At 49.6% G+C, this 20,186-nt stretch overlaps 2 protein-coding genes across 5 annotated transcripts in view; both read left to right on the forward strand.

The window, feature by feature from the left end:
- SPI1 (Spi-1 proto-oncogene) overlaps nt 1-8,130 on the forward strand; it is a 16,745-nt gene extending 8,615 nt beyond the window's left edge. For 2 of the 4 annotated variants that reach the window (XM_027837737.1, XM_027837739.1), the window contains 3 exons: nt 4,737-4,924; nt 5,934-6,123; nt 6,576-8,130. In XM_027837737.1, coding sequence (XP_027693538.1) covers nt 4,737-4,924; nt 5,934-6,123; nt 6,576-6,895 — 698 coding nt within the window. In that variant the 3' untranslated portion in view covers nt 6,896-8,130. The remainder of the gene's footprint in view (nt 1-4,736; nt 4,925-5,933; nt 6,124-6,575) is intronic. The other 2 variants (XM_027837738.1, XM_027837740.1) reach the window with 1 other exon arrangement.
- A 3,369-nt stretch (nt 8,131-11,499) lies between these two features.
- MYBPC3 (myosin binding protein C, cardiac) overlaps nt 11,500-20,186 on the forward strand; it is a 26,254-nt gene continuing 17,567 nt past the window's right edge. Inside the window, exons 1-6 of the mRNA XM_027837819.1 lie at nt 11,500-11,535; nt 13,609-13,875; nt 16,206-16,316; nt 16,406-16,480; nt 18,613-18,761; nt 19,430-19,547. Of these exons, the coding sequence (XP_027693620.1) occupies nt 11,511-11,535; nt 13,609-13,875; nt 16,206-16,316; nt 16,406-16,480; nt 18,613-18,761; nt 19,430-19,547 (745 nt within the window). The 5' untranslated portion in view covers nt 11,500-11,510. The remainder of the gene's footprint in view (nt 11,536-13,608; nt 13,876-16,205; nt 16,317-16,405; nt 16,481-18,612; nt 18,762-19,429; nt 19,548-20,186) is intronic.

The following is a 20,186-nucleotide window of genomic DNA, read 5'->3' on the forward strand; positions in this document are numbered from 1 at the left end:
GTGAGAGCCAGGAGTGTTTTTAGAACACAGAAGGTCAGAGCTGGGAGAGACCTTAGAACACAGAATGTCATAGCTGGGAGAAGACCTTAGAACACAGAAGGTCAGAGTTGGGAGAGACCTTAGAACACAGAAGGTCAGAGCTGGGAGGGACCTTATAACATAGAAGGTCAGAGCTGGGAGGGACCTTAGAATCACAAAATTATTCCTCAATTTATAGATGAGAAACTAAGGTCTAAAAAGGTGAGGTGACCCCCACAGTCACAGAACTGGCAGGTGGAAGAGCCAGAAGGAAATCCAAGTCTTCTGACCCCAACTTCACTGTTCTTTCAATGACGCCAGCCCTCAAAGAAGGGGTCTTGGAACATGGAGTGTTGGAGTTGGGAGGGACCCTAGAGATCATTGTGATACCATGGGAAGAGCAGCTAGAGTCAGAGTGCTGGGGTGCAGCATTTCTAAAGCCCCTACTATGTGCCAGACACTCAACTGGAGATATAGAGACCAAAAAGGAAACAGCCTCTGCCCTCAAGGAGCTTATACTTTAAGCAACATGTACAGAGACAATTAAATACAAAATGTATAAAAGGGACAGGGCACTAGCAACTGCATGGATCGGGGTAGGCTTCCTGTGGGAGGTGGTCCTTGAAAGAAGCTTTGAGGGAAACTAGGGATTCTCTGAGGCAGAGGCAAAGAGCGAGAGCATTCCAGGCCTGGAGAGCAGACCACTATGTCACAGGCAAGAAACAGCAAGGTCAGTCTGGCCAGATTGCAGAGTGCAGGAAAGTCACACACCATAAGCTTGGAAACGTAGGCAGGAGACCGACTTTGTGGAGGGATAGCAAAGCCAAACCGAGGCAAGAGGGAGCCATTGGAGCTCCTAGAGTAAAGGAGTGACGCGGTCAGACCTATGTTTCAGGGTCACATCCTGGACGGGCTGCTCTTTACTCTGTGACCCTGAAAGGCCCTTTCTCTCTTGGGGCTTTAGTTTCCTCCTCTATTTTTTGGGGGGGGGGGGGCTAGGCGATGGGGTTAAGTGACTTGCCCAAGGTCACACAGCTGGTAAGTATTATATGTCTGAGGCCGGATTTGAACTCAGGTCCTCCTGAATCCAAGGCTGGTGCTCTATCCACTGCCCCACCTAGCTGCCCAAGTTTCCTCCTCTATAAAATGAGGAGGCTAAAGTAAATGATCTGAGGTCCCTTCCAACTCAAAATCTATGACCCTGGGATATAAGACAGACTAAACTTATTGGAACACTTTGGTCTGAAAAGACAAAGGCTGAAGGTCCATGACCCAAATCTAGCATATCACGTCAATAGGAGGCCCCAGGCTTAATCACCGCATTCCAAAGTATTAGAACTAGGGGATCCCCCTGAAAGCCAGAAAGAAGAAAGTTAGGACACACATGAAGAAGTCCCTGCTTCCCACTTGTTACATCATGACAGGCTAGAGGTAGAACGGAGGCACCTCGAGGACAGGGACTGGTTTGCTATGTTCTTACACATAATAGGCCTTTTAATAAATGCTTGTCAACCGTAACAAAAAGCATTTATTAAGAGCTTACTGTATGCCAGTCACTGTGCTAAGCAGAGGGTGGGGAGTTCTAAGTAGAAGAAAAGGCCCCACGAGGAATGAAAGAGGCCTGCAGGTCCTTCTGGAAAATGGAGGTTCCTAGAGGAAAGGGCCACAGAGTGGAGGGATGTTTCAGCATGAGAAAGTCAATGGAACTTGGTGGAGAAAGTGTGGAGAGTCAGGAAAGGAATGGTTGAAACAGAAATAAATTTCTGAGTGATAATGCCATGGTCAGGGGTTATGGGCCACTGGAGATGCTGAGGATGTGGGCCCAACCTTAGAGGTTGACCTCTAAGTCTTCCCCTAAATTGCCTCAGGTGTCACTATCAAGGGAAGAATCCTGGGCTGGATGGACCATGGCACTCACCCAGGGGAGACAGTTCTGATGTGCAGGTGTGACATTATCCAAAGGAGTTGGTCCCCTTGTTCCATCAATACTTGCCATTGCTCAGAACTATTTGGAATATTCTCTATTGCAATCACCTTCAGGGATAGTTTATGAGAAATATAAGAAAATCGGGCTCCTTACTTTGTCACTGCACTTTGTTATTGAGCAAAAATGAGGTAGGCAGTCCCCCAGTTTATGGCAAGCTAGGTTCGTGCAGAGCCTTTTTAAGTCAAAATGCTTTAAGTCAAATCTGATTTTCCCATAGAAACAAGATATCAAGAGAGGGCCATGTTCTGGACCAAGGATGTGATGTTTCATGAGTCACTGGGGTCAAAGAATCCATCACCCTTTGGGTAAAGTGGTAGTCAGATACTCTGTATTTAGCTAGACTGGTCTTCTAGTAACAGATACATTCAATAGCCAGGCCCATCCTTGAAGCCGCTACACCTTGGCAGAACCTACCAGAGTCCTCAGGCACAGGCTTTGAGACCCCAGGGTCACCTCCATGTCACAATCATAGGATCAAAGAGCTAAAACTGGAAGGAATCTCAGAGTCCAACCCTCTCACCTTAACAGAGCAGTTAAGTGACTTACCCAAAGTCATACACATTGTAAGTGACAGAGGTGGGCTTTGAACCCAAGCCCTTTGACTTTAAATCTAGTGCTCTTGTAATTGTACCACACAGAGGAAGGCTTTGGGAAAAGAGAAGCATCTGTGCCTGCTATGTGGTGTGGTGGGAATAACACTGGAGTTGGAAACAGTATACCTGCATCCAAATCTTGGCTCTGAAATTTATTAGCTATGTAGTGGTGGAAGAATCACTTGACGTCTCTCTGCCACAACTGATGATATTAGGGAGAATATACTGGTGGGGGCTCAAGCTGATGGCACAAGAGAAAAACACGCTTGTCTCTTTGGGGTAGCCCTAGATCCCTGCAGAGATGTAGTGGTCATTCTCTGGACACCTGACCTAATGGTATAAATGTGAACTAAGACAAGGAGCTTATCCGAGCTACATAAGAAATGGGAACAATGACGATTGGAGGAGTCACACAGATTATTCAAGCCAGAAGGAACTTTAGGAAAGTGCTTTGTAAAGACTCACATCTAGTAAAGTGGGAGAAATTTAGCACCTCAGACCTAACTTTTTGTAGAAATGACCACAAGCACCATAATTAATTTTAAAATAGAAACAGAAGGAGCAGCTAGGTGGTGCAGTTAATAGATATACACCCGAGATAAGCAGATACCGAAGAGGGGGATAGTCAGTCAAGAGCCCTCGGATTCTCCATCTTGACTCAACACCCACAAACAAGTGTGTTCATACACATACACAAGTGTGTTCACACACATACACAAATATGTTCACATATACACAAGTATGTTCACATAATCCACAAGTGTGTATACATACACAAGTGTATTCACCTACAAGAGTGTGCATGTTCACACATACGCAGGTGTGTCCATGCATGCACAAGTGTGGCCATACATGCACAAGTGTGTTCACCTTCAAGAGTGTACACACATGTGTATTCACCTATAAGAGTGTGCACACAAGTGTGTTCACACACACTCTCACACATTCACAAGTGTGCTCACACATACACAAGCATGGTCTCACACATTCACAAGTGTGACCATACACATACAAGTGTGTTCACATACAAACGTGCACATATTACATAAGTGTTTATACATATGGTCACCAATAAGTGTATTTACACATACACATATGTTTGTACACAGTGTTCGCATGTACACACACACACAGCATTTGTACATGGATACATTCACACAAAATGTATACACACATGCATAAGTTTGTTCACACATGTGAACATACACAAGAGTGTGATACATATGCACAAGTGTGTTCACACACACCAATATGTTTAGAAACGAGTGTATTCACACATACACAACCGTTCATATGCAACACATGTGTTCATACATAAGTATGTTTACACAAAATGTGTATGCACATACACAAGTGTGTTTCTACACAGGCACATACACAATGCACATATATACACGCACACACACCATATTCATGATTTTTGACTCTTTTTGAAACCCTAGGCCACGTTTTCCTCCATTTAGGTTATTCCAAAGAACATACCCCTGGCACAAACACTCTGCTTGGACATCGGAACTTCCCAAGGCAGGTCTTTGGAAGGTGTGGTCCTCTTTTGGGACGAGAGGCAGGCCCCTTGCACCTCTGGGACTCTAAGTCCCCTACGCCTGGAGTCCTAGGTTTGATACCCGCCTCCGACACGTAGAGGCTGTGTGACCTTGGGCTTGTCCCTTCACCCCTAGGGGTCTTGTTGCCTCATCCGTCACCCACAGCAGTTGCAGGAATCGTTTGAAATGACAGAAGTAAAGCATTTTGTAAACCTGAAAGCACTAGATAAACATCTGTTATTGTTATTGTTTGTGTTCTGCTGTTGTGTGTGTACGTCCATAGACGGGGTGTAGGGGGCAGCTGGAGAGGAAGAGGAGGAGCGAAGATGGGGGTGGGGTAGAAAGAACACCAGATTGAGAGCCGAAGGGCCTTGCTGCTCATGTGACCTCGGACGAGTCACCTCCACTACCCGTGCCTCGGTTCCTTCTTCAGCAGAATGAGGGTGTTGGCACCAGAGCCTCCTTCTTGTTCTAGCTCTCAGGTCCTATGGCCCCTCCACCCTGTGGACACCTCGATTTTCCCCAAGCTCCCCCACTTCTCCCCCTATCGAGGGTCGAGGGCCCCTTTCTGACAGCCTCTCTGCTCCCCCGTAGACCATTACTGGGACTTCCACCCCCACCACATGCACAATGAATTTGAAAGCTTTGCTGAGAATCACTTCACGGAGCTCCAGAGTGTCCAACCCCCCCAGCTGCAGCAGCTTTACCGTCACATGGAGCTGGAGCAAATGCACGTCTTAGACACCCCCGTGCCCACCGCCCCCGGCGGCCTCGGCCACCAGGTAGGAGCCGGGCCTGACCAGGGGCCTGGAAGCCCCTCTCCTTGGTCCTGCCCCGGTTTCGTCCTCTGTCGTGCCCCCCATCCCCGTCCCTGTCTGTCCCAGGAGAGCCCTCCCAGGCGGCCTGTGGTGAGGCTGCCTGGACTGTCACAGGAAGCTGACGTGAACTCTTACCCAACACGGCTTCCTGCCAACGGCCAGAGTGCCAACTGCCACTCCCCCCACTGACCCCCTGACTGACCTCCCACGCTCCAGCCTGGCGCAGCGGATTCAGAGGCAGAGGTCCTGGGTTCGAAGCCCACCTCTGTCCTCTGCTATCTTCTCACCTGTCTACTCCTTAATGACCCCCCAACACCCTGACTCCAACGACCCTCCAAGAAACCTCCTTCCCTCCACCTGACCCTCTAGCTCTCCCTCTTGTCCTCAGTGACACTGAATGACTCTCAACAGCCTTGATTTACCTTTAAGCACATATCTTTAATCTTATTAACCCTCTCCAACATCTCCTAACTCCACTGACCCTCGGATGACACTTAATACCCGAGTGCCCAGGGAGAAACCCTCTGGGCCTCAATTTTTTTATCTCTAAAATGAGGAGAAGGGATTTTACGGCCTCTCCGGGCCTTTCCATCTTTAAATCTATAATACTGCGGCCCCTTTGACCCTCCAAGAAATCCCCAATGTCTGGACTAACCTTCGATCCTCAATTTATCCAACACATAGGCCTAGTCTTACAAATCCCATGGCACTCTCCCAGTGCAAACGTCCCTCAGTGTTCTCTCCCGACCACAGCGACTTACCCCCCTTAGCACCCCACGACTGACTTCCACACTCCCCATGGTGCTGAACTGATCCTCTCCCGCAGTCCTGCTGAGCATCTGGTCCCACTGACCTGCATTCCCACCTCATTTGGCTGCTCGTGGCCTCCGTGCCGCACCGCCCCGCATCGCCATGCTTCTGCCTCCATTTCCTCGGCTCACTGGTCTCCTCTCCCTGGTCCCTGTGTCCCCAGGTCCCCTCACTGGCCCCTCTGCATTCCTCCCAGGTCCCATACCTGCCCTGCATGTGTCTTCAGTACACCTCCCCCACACAGCCCAGCTCCGATGAGGAAGAAGGTGAGCGGCAGAGCCCCCCGCTGGAAGTGTCTGATGGGGAGACGGAGGTCCTGGAGCCTGGCCCAGGAATCCTGCACGGAGAGACAGGTCAGTGGCTAATCCATGAAACCCCCCAGAATCTTTTCCCTGCACTCCTCTGCCTCATCCCATCCATCTTCTCTCTTGGACTTGTTTGAACACCAAGTGTCAGATTTGACATTTGTCCCTGTCAAAGTTCATCTGATTGAATTCGGCCTCTCAAGAGCTTGTGGGTTGCTGTCACCGAGTGTGTTAGCCATCCCTCCCAAGACAGAGGACAGAAATCTTGGCTTTTCCATTCAATGCTTGTGTGGCCTCAGAGGAGACTGTTCCCTTTCCTGAGCCTCAGTTTTCTCATCAGGAAAAGGAGGGTCCCTTCTAGCCCTAAATCATGTTGTGGATTCCTGACATAAGGGGGGACTTCTCTATATCCCTAGCTTTTACCTTGGCTGGGGCTAGGAGATGGGAGGACGGGGAGCCCGAGCTGTCTGGATAAGCTGAGCTCTATCTCCTCCTTCCAGGCAGCAAAAAGAAAATCCGTCTCTACCAGTTTCTTCTGGACCTTCTCCGCAATGGGGACATGAAGGACAGCATCTGGTGGGTAGACAAGGACAAAGGCACTTTCCAGTTCTCCTCCAAGCACAAGGAGGCCCTGGCCCATCGCTGGGGCATCCAGAAGGGCAACCGTAAAAAGATGACCTACCAGAAAATGGCCCGAGCCCTTCGGAACTACGGCAAGACGGGCGAGGTCAAGAAGGTGAAGAAGAAGCTGACCTACCAGTTCAGCGGCGAGGTGCTGGGGCGGGTGACCCTGGTTGATCGGAGGCACCAGCCCCACTGAGTGCCTGCCAGCCTGCCCACACCCCCGATGCTGGGCCTTGGCACAACCCCACATCCCTGCTCCCTGCCTCCATGGGAGGGGAAGGGGAGGCCCAGCCTGAGGGGCGGGCTGCCCAGTGGTCACAGCGCTGCCCCCAAGGGTGGTTCTGGTGCCTGGGTGGGAGGCCAGACCCCAGACCTTCCCGCTGCATTAGCTTCCCCGCTCCCTGTAGCATTAACCCCACGAGGAGGCCTCCTGGACAGATAGGATAAAGGCCTTAGTGGGTGACAGACCTTGGAGATGTCTGTTTCCCTGTCCTTCCCCATCATCCTAATTCCCACAACCCCTCCCTCTTCTGAGATCTCCAACCTCTTTCCTGCCTGTCTTTTTCTGTGGCCCCCCAGGACTCTCACTCAGGGGGAGGCTCACCCCTGGAGTCGACCTCGGACCGCAGGGGCATGCACACCACGTCTGCTTCGCTTCATGCAATTGGGTGTGTTTCTCAGGAGTTGCCTGAAAAGCAAGTTTCTGTAAATTGAGTCCTCTGTCAAATGTCCCTTGAGGACCTCATTAATTAAAGGGATCCTCCAGTGAATCCTTCCTTGCAAAGCAGAAGATCGTCTTGTGAGATGAACTAGTGTATTGTAGTTTATCATTCTGAGGTGACTCTGGATTTCCAATACCAGCTAATTTATATGGAAGTCATATATTTATCAACCTCCATCTGGAAGCTAACCAAAGACAAGGAAATACGTAATAAAAGTCTTAGAGCAAGCCAAATCGGTGCACTAAAGTTCTTGCACTTTAATAGAAGAACCCCTCTGACCCTGATTCAGAGCCTATTGACTCTTACCTTAGGCACAATTCTAATGTGCTTAATCATCCTGCTTCCTTCCCAGCCTACAGCAGAGGAGAAACAGCAAATTAGAAGTGGAACAGCCTGCTACAGGCAGGCACAGGGACAGCAGAAAAAGGGGGTGGGAGGAAACAAACTAAAAAAGCAGATAAGAGGATTCAAAATACCCAGTGGTCTGGGGCCACTTAGTGCAGGGACAGCCAGCCCTACTTACCTTTGTAGGTCTAATGTATTATAATCCAAAAAGATTTTCTTTCCCACGATAACCCTGAGCCGTCGAGAAAAGTGTTCTTTATGACTTATCTCCTTGGTTAAAGAATATGGGGACATACATAAGAAAGACATTTTAGAAATATTGCCATTGGAAATGGTTGAAATAAAAGGATTTTTGGCTCTTAAATGAGTCAGATTTGTTTCTATGAAACACCGTAACACTGCAGAATAGCTCACTCAGCTAATTTCACATTCACCTAATTCCAGCATTTTCCATGCCTAATATGTGCCAGACAGAATGGAAGCTCCCCGTGGGCAAAGATGATTTTATGTTTGTCTTCACATCCCAAATCACTTTAGCATAATGCACATAGTAGGTGCTTAATAAATATTTGTTGATTGATTTCCAGACACTTCACAAGGCACAGGAGTATAAAAAGACAAACATACACACACACACACACACACACACACACACACAAAACCACTCTCCCACCCCACCCCAAATAGTCCCTGACCACAAAGCATTTACACTCTGCTGAACTGATCTTCTGCAGAAGGTGGGAGGTACTGTTTATGTAAAGCAGGGTACATCTGAAATTCCATCACTGACCTACAACAATACAGTGTCCAAATGATGATGGAATTTGCCCAGTCACTCCTTTCTTCCCTGCACTGGGCCCAAAGGTTACGCTCATGATATGGGAATTGTGATGTGAAAGGGCCACCTGCCTTCCATGGTGCCTAAAATCCAACTAGTAGAGCCACTCCTTTGGGCGAAGGCTGGGAGGCTCCTTTGAAGACTTTGAGGACGGCACCAGATTGCCTGGGGTTGGGGCAGGTCCGGGAAGAGCCTTTACACAGCAGTAGTGATGAGCTCCTATCAGATGAGCAGCTTCTCTATTTGGAAAGGAGAGAAAGAGAACGTGCTATGGGATGGACACGGGGATGGAAAGCAAGGGAGGTTGGGAGTATGGAGGATCAAGGACGTTGGCAGTGCTGTGGAAGCGGACCAGAAGGAAGAGGGGTGAAGACAGGACTATGGGGGAGCAGCATGAAGATATGAGGAGGGAACCCCAAAAGAAAGGACGGTAGCTACCAGAATCAAACTTTGCCCCTTCCTCAAAATTGCCCTAAGGAAACTCACCAATATTAATCATTACTCAATCCAGTTGGCGAACAAGCGTTTCTCAAGTGCTTAGCTAACCTACAAAGTGCTCTACAAATACTAGATTTCCTGGCTATTCCAGTTAATTATGTGCCAGGTCCCGGGCAAAGCACTGGGGATACAAGAAGAGGCCCAAAATAGACCCTATTATCTTTTTTCCATTTTTAAAATAGAAATACACAATAAAGAGAAGAAAAAAGAAACATATTAAAAACTTAAATATTGAAACTTAAATACAAAATAAGAAAAGAAAAAAATGTCATGTGCACAGCAGAATGTAAAAGAGAATTCAAAACATATAGCAATAAGTTTCTATTTCAAGAAAGCCTAAATAATAAATACTACATATTGTGTTGAAAAACGTCCATTTTTTCTTTGCTTTCTTGTAAATTTTCTTTTGTTCTCTGCCGCGCACTTTTTACTGTTCTCCACCCCCCCATCAGCCTACAATTAAGCGCAGATAAATGTGTAGAGAGATATAGACATACACGTACATACATACATATATAGGCATACACTTTTCCTAACAAATTCTGCTCCTGATCTTTGTTTTTGTGTTTGTGCAAATCTCGTATTTCCTTTTCCTCCTGACTCCTCCACTTTACTTCTACCTGCTACTTTGCCCTCCTATTATCTAACCTATTCCTCCCTCCAAGGATCCTTCCCTTATCCTCCCATTCCCATAAATCTAAACACTCTTCTATTTCCCCCTGTTGACTTATTCCCTCAGCCTCCCCTTAAAGATCCCTACTTTCAAGGAGCTCGTATTCATCAACATGAAAACAGCTCTGGTCATCCAAGACAGATACGGAGTAAATGGTTAGGTCTTAGAGGGAAGGTGCTAGCAAAGGGGGACCCTGGGAATGACTTCCTGCAGAAGGTAGGCTGAGTCTTTAAGGAAGCCAGGTCACCCCGGTGAGGAGGGAGAGCAGTCCAGGCATCGGGGACAGACAGTGCAGGGACACGGTGTCAGGCGATGGAGTGTTGTTTGAAGCGGCCGTCGTCTCTGGTTTGCAGAAGGGGCAGCGAGGAGTAAGTAAGGCATGAGAAGACCAGGCTCCTTGCTTCTAAACTCCCTCTGCTCCCTCTCCCCTCTGATCAGAGGGCTGGAGGGTGGAAGACCCAATTCCTCCCAAGGCTTTCCTTTATAGAGTACAGGAAGTGGACCCTCAGGGCACAGCTCCACTTTGCATCCACTGCCCTGCCTGGTTTCTACTCTATGGAGCTAGACGCACTGTGCCAGGCACCCCGGGGTGTCCCGTCCCTTCCCTTTCCTGCTGCTTTTTGCGTGTGAGGACAAGGACCACCTTTCCTATTATTGTATTGTATCCAGCTTAGCCCAATGCCTGGCACTTGGGTGCTTAACGAATGTTGATGATTGGGTTGGATGAACCGGTCCCTGCCCTCAGGGCACTTGCTTGCATAACTCACACGTCCTTCAAGCTTTTAAATTTACCAGGAGCTTTCCTCACAACAGCCCCATGAGGTGGGCTGTAAAATGCTTATTGACATCCTTTTGTAATTAAGGGAATGGGATTTCAGAGATGACTCAACCTCCCCCTGGTCCTACAGCTAGTAGGTAGAGTAGCCCGAGCTAGAAGAAACCTCAAGGGTCATCTTGTCCAATCCCCTCATTTTACAAATAAGGAAACTGAAGCTCAGAGTGGTTACGTTCATCACGGGCAGGATTTGACTCCGAAGGACAGGGTTTTCCCACTGTGCCACATTGCACTGAACCTTGGTTTCCAGACTGAAGGACCAAGTCACCTTCCCACCATATCTGGCTGCCTTCACATCCTGGGCCTGCAACCCCAGGATTGTACCACCTCTGCCCTGTCCTTGTGTTCTATAGCATGACCTCAACATTAATGTCGAGGGCTGTGGGAACCTCTGGGGGACTGGGAGTCATTCCCCAGAATGGGACAGACAGAAGGACAAGACAGAGGGTGCGTGGGGGGGGGGGGGGGGGGGGGGGGGGGGGCCTCAGCTGGGTCTAGGACCCCTTAGGCGGGTGCTAGGGAAGAGGGAGAATCTCTGAGCTAGAGGGTGGGGGATGGGTCTAGGCCACTGACCTCAGAGGGGAGGCTCTCTCAGAAAGGCGGAGGTCACTTGGCCTTTACCAGGACTTTGGCCACATTCCTTTACTGGCCCTGTCTCTATCTCCCCACTACAGGGAGGGGGCTCTCTCTGCTCCCTGGAATTTGTCTATATTTAGTCCTTACAAGAGCCCACAGCTGATAAGGAGCCCCTGGAGATAAAGCTGGGGCAGGATGGGGAGGTTTGGGCGGGGAGTGCTTTATAGGGCTAGAGACACTGGTGATCTCACTCCCTCTGTCTGCTCCCTGCTGCTTTGGGCAGTATCGTTGGTGGGTGCCCAGGTCCCAGGAGACCTCCACAGGATGCCAGAGCTGGGGAAGAAATCAGGTAAAGGTACCTGGGGGTGAGAGGCTGAGAGGGGATGGGGCAGGAGGGAGCAGTGGTTGTAGGGATGGGGGACCAAGGGGCTGGTCTGGGAAAGCAGTGCTGGAATCCGGGTGGGGATCAGAGGTTTGCAAGACCCTGCTTCCCTAGAGAAGGGACGTGGATGACGGGTCTGAGACCTCTCCCCACTTCTCAGTCCTCCCCTCTTCTTCCCTGCTGGCTGGCCCAAGGAGTGAGCTGGGAGGGTCTGAGGCAAAAGAAGAGGCTAGGGTCTGGCTGCCACTCCCAGGACGTAGGATGGTGGATGCTGCCCAGCTTGGGATGGTTTTGGAGTCACCAAGACCAGGGGTCAAGTACTGGCTTTGAAACTTACAGCCTATGTGACCCTGGGCAAGTCCATTTCTTTCTCAAAGCCTCAATTTCCTCATCTGTTAAATGAGGGGGGAGCTGAATTAGAGGATCTCTAAGGACCCCTTCAACTCTATGACCATCATGCTAGAATCCTATGAATTTAGGCTCTGTCAGTTACGACCGGTGTGACCTTGGGCAAGTCACTTAACCTCTGTGGGCCTCAGTTTTCTTATCCATATAATGAGAAGTTGAACCTGAAGGCCTTCATTGTCCTTTCCGTTTATAATAGTATATGACCTTCCTGGAGAGGACAGCCCCCAAGAGAGGAAGGGGCTTTGCTCTGCCCATTCTGGCCTCTTCCCTGCTATAGACAAGACCCCCAGAACCATAGGAGGTTCTTGGGATAAGGACAGGGCCTGTAAACCCCTGTTGGGGGTTACAACCAGAGAGCTCTAACTTTGGGGTTCCCCTTGTCCCTCATCTCCTACCTCCACAGGCAGGGTTACAAACCCCAGGCTCATTTTCCTGCCAGTTTCCCCACTCCCCACTCCTCAAATCTTCTCGCCTCCAAGGTCACTCAGCAGGAGGGCAACTGAACCCAGGGATCTGCCTGGCATCTGTCTTTGGCCGCTTCCCCTCCCCAGCGCCCAAAGCCTTATCACAGCTGCTCGTTATCAGTCTGAGGCCCAGAGAGATAAATTTAGCCAAATTCCAGGCAGGATCAGAATTCTCCTCATTTCCTCCTCCGCCCCTTTCCTTGCCCCTTCCCCCAGCCTAGAACCCAAAAAACAGAGACTGATACTGGCATGAAGGGCAATAGGATTGTATTAGGACAATGGGCAGCAATGTGGCCCGGTGTTTAGAGCCATGGGCCCCGAGTCAGGAAGACCTGAGTTCAAATCTGACCTCGGACACTAGCAGTGAGATCATGGGCAAGTCCCTTCACCCTTCTTGCCTCAGTTTCCTCATCTGTAAAATGAGTCGGAGAAGGAAACAGCAAACCATGCCAGTATCTTGACCGAGAAAACCCCAAATGGGGTCACAAAGAGTCATTCGTGACTGAAACGACTGAACAACGGTGTATTAAGATGAAAGGCTGAACCTCGTCTCACTGATGAGGATTGTTGTATAAATAGGTGGTGATAGAAGTGACCCTGGCTCTGCTGCCTCCACAATCAGCACTGTTTAGTTGCCTTGGGGAAGGTGCTATGGTCATGACTCAGGAGGGAGCCACCATGGGATTCCTGGGGGGGCGGGGAAATGACCACCAGGGTGTCTGAGGGAGGCATAGTCAGAGGGGTTCTGGGCCAGACTTGCCCCCAGAGCCTCAGAGGAAGGAGAATATTGGGACAGGTAGGGGCTGTATCATGGGCAAGGCAGGAATCCCTCCAGGGCGGGCGGGGGGAAATCACTCTAGTGTGGGAGAATCCTAGAGCTGGAAAAGACCAGAAAGCCCCCGCCCCCTCCTACACCCACAAATTAACCTCCCCCTTCCCAGCCCTTTCTCTCCTGGACTCTGAACAAGGAGGGAAGGGTCAGGAAATGGGGAAAACTCACCATCTGCCTGGAATCTGGCTAATGTGTCCCTCTCTGGGGCTCATACTGATAACAGCCACTTAGGGAAGGGTAGACAAGGTCGGATGTGCCCTAGGGGACTGGGGGTTGGGTTATCAGTGGTGGGGGGCAGATGGGGGCAGTGAATGGTGAACCTCAACTGCTCCTCAGTTTCAGCGTTTAGCAAGAAGCCCAAAACGGCCGAGGCAGCGGTGGGCAGCTCTGCCTTATTTGAAGCCGAGACCGAGCGGGCAGGCCTCAAGCTGCGCTGGCAGAAGGCAGGCAGCGACATTGCGGCCAGTGACAAGTATGTGCTGACGTCGGACGGCACCAGGCACACTCTGACCGTGCGGGAGGTGAGGCCTGACGACCAGGGGCAGTATGCTGTCATCGCAGGCTCTTCCAAGGTCAAGTTTGAGCTGAAGGTCAAAGAAGCAGGTCTGTGGCCTTCCATTCCCTCCCTTTCATGCCTCAGGGTGTACGTACTCTCAGGGGTGAGGGTAGGTCTCCTGCCTCCACTTGGGCACCTGCCCCTCCTGAGTCCCATGGCTCACCTTGGGTCAGGAGGACAAGCTGAACCTGGGGCCCAGCCTGGGGCAGCCTCTAGAACCTGTGGCCCTCGAGGACCTAGAGGGCCACATGTGGCCTTGAGGCTGCAGGTTCCCCACCCCTGCCTAGAAACTTGCCCATGGAAAAGAAATTTAACCTCTCAGTGTCTAGGCCACGCTCTATGATGCTAACAGAGAGAACGCCAACTTGCATTGGTAGAGAGTTTTCTCATCCTAAAGTGTCACATACCAATGAAATCACAGGTTCAGACACGATCTCTATTCCTTCTGTGTACAAGGCATTGCTATGTACTGGGGATATACAGAAAAAGAGCCTCAGCCCTCAAAGACTTGACATTCTGCTGCAGAGGAGGAAGGATAGATAATATAAACAGATAAAGAAATAGAAGGTAATTTAAGGGTGGTGAGGACACTAACAAGTGGAGGGATCAGGAAAGATTTCATAGAGGAAAAGACACCTCAGCTGAGCCTGGAAGGAAGATTCTGGACAGAGAAAAGACTTGTGCACATATATGCAGGAAGAAAGGAGATGCTGGATCATAGAGCAGGTATGATCATAGGGAATAATGTAAAATAAGGCTTGAAAGGTAAATGAAAGTCATATCGTGGAGAACTTAAAATGTCAGGCTGAAAAGTCTGTATTTTATCCTAGAGGAAATAGGGAGCCACTGAAGGTTATTGAGCAGGGGAATAAAATTCATAATAATTGCAAAAAATATAAATCATATGATTATGTCAATAAATGCTTCTGATAATATATACCACTCATTTATTTTTTTTTAAGCATAGGAAAAATAGTCATTTTCTGACAAGTACTATGTACCTAAAATCAAGTGGCAACATTACTAGTAACAGAGAAACATTAGATGCTTTACCACTGAGATGAGGGTTAAAGCAAAGGTACCTATTGTCATTCCTATTACTTGATAGTAGAAGACAAAGAAAGAAATTGCAGGTTCATGCAAAGATGAAAAAGAGGTAAAATTCTCTCAGTCTGCTGGTGATATGATGGATTGCTTAAAGAATACCAGAGATTCAATGAAAAAATTCATTGGAGGCACTGGTAACTTTAGTAAAGTAGTAGGCTGTTAATAATCCTACAAAATCATCAGTTTTTCTGTATACGACTAACAAAATCCAGCAGAAAGAGATAGAAAGAGCAGGGGGGAAATATGGTCGTACCTATATTTGTTATTGTTGAGTTGTTTTTCAGTCATTTCTGACTCTGTGACCCCATTTGGGATTTTCTTGGCATAGACACTAGAGTGGTTTGCCATTTCCTTCTCCAGCTCATTTTATAGTTGAGGAAACTGAGGCAGACAGGCTTAAGCGCCTTGCTCAGGGTCACATAGCTAGTAAGTGTCTGAGGTCAGATTTGAACTCAGGTCTTCTCAACTCCAGGCCTGGTGCTTTCTTCACCATGCTGCCTAGATGCCCCCCAAACCTATGTTTAGGAAGATCATTTTGGGCACAGTATAGTATCATCGATTTAGAACTGGAAGCTATCTTAAAGATCAACTAGTCAAAAGCTTCCCCACCCTCCAGTTGACCGGTGGAGAAATTAAATCTCAGAGAAAAGGCTTAACTTGACTAGGATCACACATCTAGTAGTTTCAGAGGGAGGGATTCCTCCCAGAACCCCAAAGCCCACCCTCTTTATTGCTATACCAGTGTACTTCTCAGGTCTATGTGGGGTGGTGGCTACAAGGCCAGAATTGGACAGAGTTTTGAATCCCTTCTGAGATATGTACTAGCTGTGTGACAATGGGCAAGTCATTTGATTTCTCTCTGCCTCAGTCTCTTTATCTGTAAAATGGGCATAGTAAAAGCACTTCTCTCCTAAGGTTATTGTGAGGATCAGATAAAAATAACACATGTAAAGTGCTTTACAAACCTTTATCATCTGCACCCTGGTAGTGTGTGTATGTTTAGAGGGAGGAGTGACCAGGGAGACCAGTTAGGAGACCAGTGCAAGAGTCTAAATGAGAAGTAATGAAGGCCTGAGCTAGGTGTTGGTCAGCAGGGTAGGGAAGATTCCAAGCTGACTCGGAAGTGTCTTTAGTTGAAATAGGGGAGTCAAGAAGGGGAGCCAGGAGGGCTGACGTGAGTCAGACTGGCTTGTGAAATAACCACATAGAAGTGGCCCATGACTTTCAGGCACCTCCCCATGAAATATCTCCTTATTTTGGTCCCATCCAGAAAAGCCTGATGTGGTTCCAGCCCCTCCAGAAGTACCTTTGCCCTCTGAGTCTCCTGGCCCTGGTGATGCTCCCGCTACGGGGGCCAAAGGATGCCCTCCAAACAGTGAAGGTGAGAAGGTCTGGCGGCTGTGGGTGGGGTGGGAAGAGGCTTCGGAAGCTAAAAGCTGAGAGGGGTCAACCTGCTGGGGTCTCTTCCAGCCCCCTCTGAAGCTGTTTCTGGTGACCCCATTGGCCTCTTTGTGACCCGGCCCCAGGACGGCGAGGTGACTGTGGGTGAGTGCTTGTGGGGTCAGGGGGCCAATAATGAAAAGAACAGCCTTTACTCGCTGACCTCCACTAACTTCTTTTAATAACATATTATGGTCAGAGCTCTGACCAGGCACTCTAGCAGTGGAGGTAGGCTTGGGTGAAGCAGGGCTGAGTGGCTGGGGGAAGGGAGGAAAGGTGGGCTGTGTCTGAGATGACCACTCCTGGGGGCTGAGGGGCTGGGGCAAGGGAGAAAAGGTGGGCTGTGTCTGAGATGACCACTCCTGGGGAGGCAGACAGGAGACAGAAGTCACAAGAGCTGGGGAGGCGGAAGAACTGGGAGGCAGAGGACAGTGAGATCACTACTGAGCTTACAGGAAAAGAAGGAGAGTGACCTTCACAAATGAAAGCAACAAGGAGCTGGGCAGGATGGAATGACCTTCAAAGAAGGGGCTGCTGAGTGACGGGGGCAGGAGGGAGCACGGAGTAAGACCCCTCCTCCCCCTGGTCCTGCATGCAGGAGCAGCTGGCCATGCAGAGGGGTCAGGAGGTATTGCACCTTCAGGAGAAGGCTGACTTTCAGTGAGGGCCAAAAGATGGGGGATAATCGAGAGGACAAGATTGCCAAAGAAGGGACAGTGTGATGCAGCAAATAGTGCTGGGCTGGGAGACAGGGAGACCCGACTTCGAATCCTGACTCAAATTCTTAACAGTTGTATAATCCTGAGCCAGTCACATAAACTCTCTGAGTCTCAGTTTTCCCATCTGTAAAATGGACATAATAATTGCCCCCACCTCCCAGGGATGCTGTGAGGAACAAATGAGTAGTTAAGTGACTTGCCCAGAATCACACAGCCAGGAAATGTCAGAGGAGGGAAGTAGAAATAACATAGCAATCAATCAATCACCAAGTATCTATTAAGCGTTTATATTGTTCCAGGCACTCTATTACACACTGGGGATATGAACACAAAAAAAGGAAACAGTCCCTCCTGGCGATGAGCTCTCACCCTAATGGGAGAGACAAGAAAATATAAAAAAACATGAGCACTGTAAATATGAAGCTAATAAACACATAAATATTTATACAACCGAATTAGACACAAGGTAGTCTGGAAGGGAGAGTACTAACAGTTGGAGGTGAGCAGGAAAGAATTCATGTCGTGGATGGTGCCTGGGAACAGTAGATAGAGCACTGGCCCTGGAGTCATAAGGACAAGAGTTCAAATCTGGTCTTAGACACTTACTAGTGGTGTGACCTTGGGCAAGTCACTTAACCCCGATTGCCTTGCCAAAAGGAAAAAAAAAAGAGAGATGATGCCCAAGCTGCACCTTAAAAGACAGGAGGGATATATAAAGGCTAGTTATTTATTTTTATTATTATTTAATAACAAGAAACAAGGGTTCCAGGGGGCCCAGGGGAAAGAGAGGGCAGTAGAAGACATGATTATGGGGGGGGCAGGAAGTAGGAGATTTTGCTCCAGCAAAAAGGGGGCCAAAGAAAGGCTGACGATGGCCCCAGGACCCTGGAGGGGCTGGAGGAGAGAGAAGGTCAGTCAGGGAGCTGCCACTTGGCCCTGGGGAGAGGAAGCAGGTGCCTTTCACCATGAGGACACTGGGGCTCTGGGTGGCAGGACCAGCTCAGAGCTTAGCATCAGTTCTCGATCAGGAGTCCTTACAGACAACGTCAGGGCAGTTCAGGTCCTGGCACGCCCCAGCGAGCTGGAAAGGCCTGGGATCTCGGCCTGGAGACGAATTCCGTGCCTGCTGTCTGAGGGCCGGCCTGGCTAAGTCCAGAGGCTCCTCCCCAGATTGGCTGCTCACCCAGGACTGACCCAGGGAAGTCTGGGATAGAAGCACTCCTTCACACATTGTTATCAGCACCTTCTCATAAGCTTCAGAGTTTGCAAAGCACTTTCCTTAAAACGATCCCCCGAGGTGAGCAATATGAGTATCATTACTCCTATTTTATAGATGGGGAAACTGAGGCACAAAGAAGTGATTCGTCTGTGGTCAGGAAGCTATGAAGGGTCAGGGCTGGAATTCAAACGCACATCTCCTGGCTCACAGTCCACTGCCTTCACCATTCCCGCCATGAGGAAGGTAGGGGATGAGGGCAGCTGAGGGCATCCCTCACCTCAAACCTTCCTTCTTCCCAGGGGACAGCATCACCTTCTCAGCCCAGGTGGCCGGGGCCAGCCTCCTGAAGCCCCCCATGGTCAAGTGGTTCAAGGGGAAGTGGATGGACCTGAGCGGCAAAGTGGGGAAGAATCTGCAGCTACATGATAGCTACGATCGGGCCAGCAAGGTTGGCGGCTGGCAGGGCCGTGTCAGGGTGGCAGGAGGATGGGCAGGGGTGCCAAGTGGGCGGGACACTGGCCACAGGTCACAGCATCCTGGGACTAAGGGACTGTTTGAGGTGGTGGAGTGGATGGAAAGCCATACTTGGAGCTAGAAAAACTGGGTTCTGATCCTCCCTCTGGCACCTACTGGCGGGGTAATCTCCAGCTGCACTAGGCAGTTTGGTAGATTCTAGAAGGTGCCGACTTTCATTGGCAGAGGGAACTTCCTCATCCTGAAGTTCCCCTAGAGTATCAATGAAACAACAGATCAGCCTGTCATCCTATTTCTTTTTTGGGGGGGGGGGGGGGGGAGAGGTAATCAGAGTTGAGTGACTTGCCCAGGGTCACGCAGCTAAAGGCAGAGGGGCATTACAAGCCAGATCCCCTACATCCTACAATTCCAGACAGCCTCAGGAGGACGGGGAATGGAGGCAGGATGGGGGTGGAAGGGAGCATGGAATGTGGCAGACCGAGTGCTGGAGGGAGCAGCTGGGCTTAGGATCGGGGGCATGGCCAAGGAGGAGGGAAGGTCCTTGCTCTATGCCGGAACCTCCTTTGAGCGGCGGTGAGTATCCCAGGTGTGCGATCCCCTGGTCTCACCCTGACTCCCCACCCCGCACCGCTCACCCTACAGGTCTACCTCTTTGAGCTGCACATCTCTGAGGTCCAGGCAGCCCACGCTGGTGGGTATCGCTGTGAAGTTTCTACCAAGGACAAATTTGACAGCTGCAACTTTAACCTCACGGTGCATGGTGAGTTTATAGGCAGCGCAGCAGAATGGATAGAACCCAAGACTTGGAGTCAGAAGATCAGCGTTCAAATCCTCCCTCCAAGACATCTGCTGTGTGACCCTCACCAAGTCAATTAACTTCTCTGAGTTTTCCTTCTATTTGTAAAATGGGGGAAAATATGATACTTCATAAGGCTGTTGTGAGGATCAAGGGAGACAATTATGTTAAGAACTACATAGATGTGAATTGGCTTTATTATTACCAGGTCAAGGGAATGACCACCTAATGCACTGGTGCCTGGCACATAGTAGGTGCTTAAAAGATGCTTGTTAACTTGAGCAAAGTCCAGCCCACTCCGGTTGCCCAGTCATATCTGGGACATTCTCAGGCTTCTCCCAGTCTTGACTTAGCCAACCACACTGACCTAACCACATGCTAGGCACAGAGAGGGGAGATAAGAGAAATGGGAGGCATGGCCCCGCCCTATTCACATACAGGGGCTCAGCTCAGTGCCATCTCTCACATGAAACCACTCCAGTTGGGGTCTACTCTCTCCCTGCCCTGAGAAAGGGGCAGAAAATCAGGGGATAGGCTAAAGGGCCAATGAGACAGTGGGGGGCATTGGCAAGAGCCCTGGATTTGGAGTTGGGAGCCCTGTGT

Source organism: Vombatus ursinus, unplaced genomic scaffold, assembly GCF_900497805.2.
Source record: "Vombatus ursinus unplaced genomic scaffold, bare-nosed wombat genome assembly UNPS02014822.1, whole genome shotgun sequence".
Lineage (NCBI taxonomy): Eukaryota > Metazoa > Chordata > Mammalia > Diprotodontia > Vombatidae > Vombatus > Vombatus ursinus.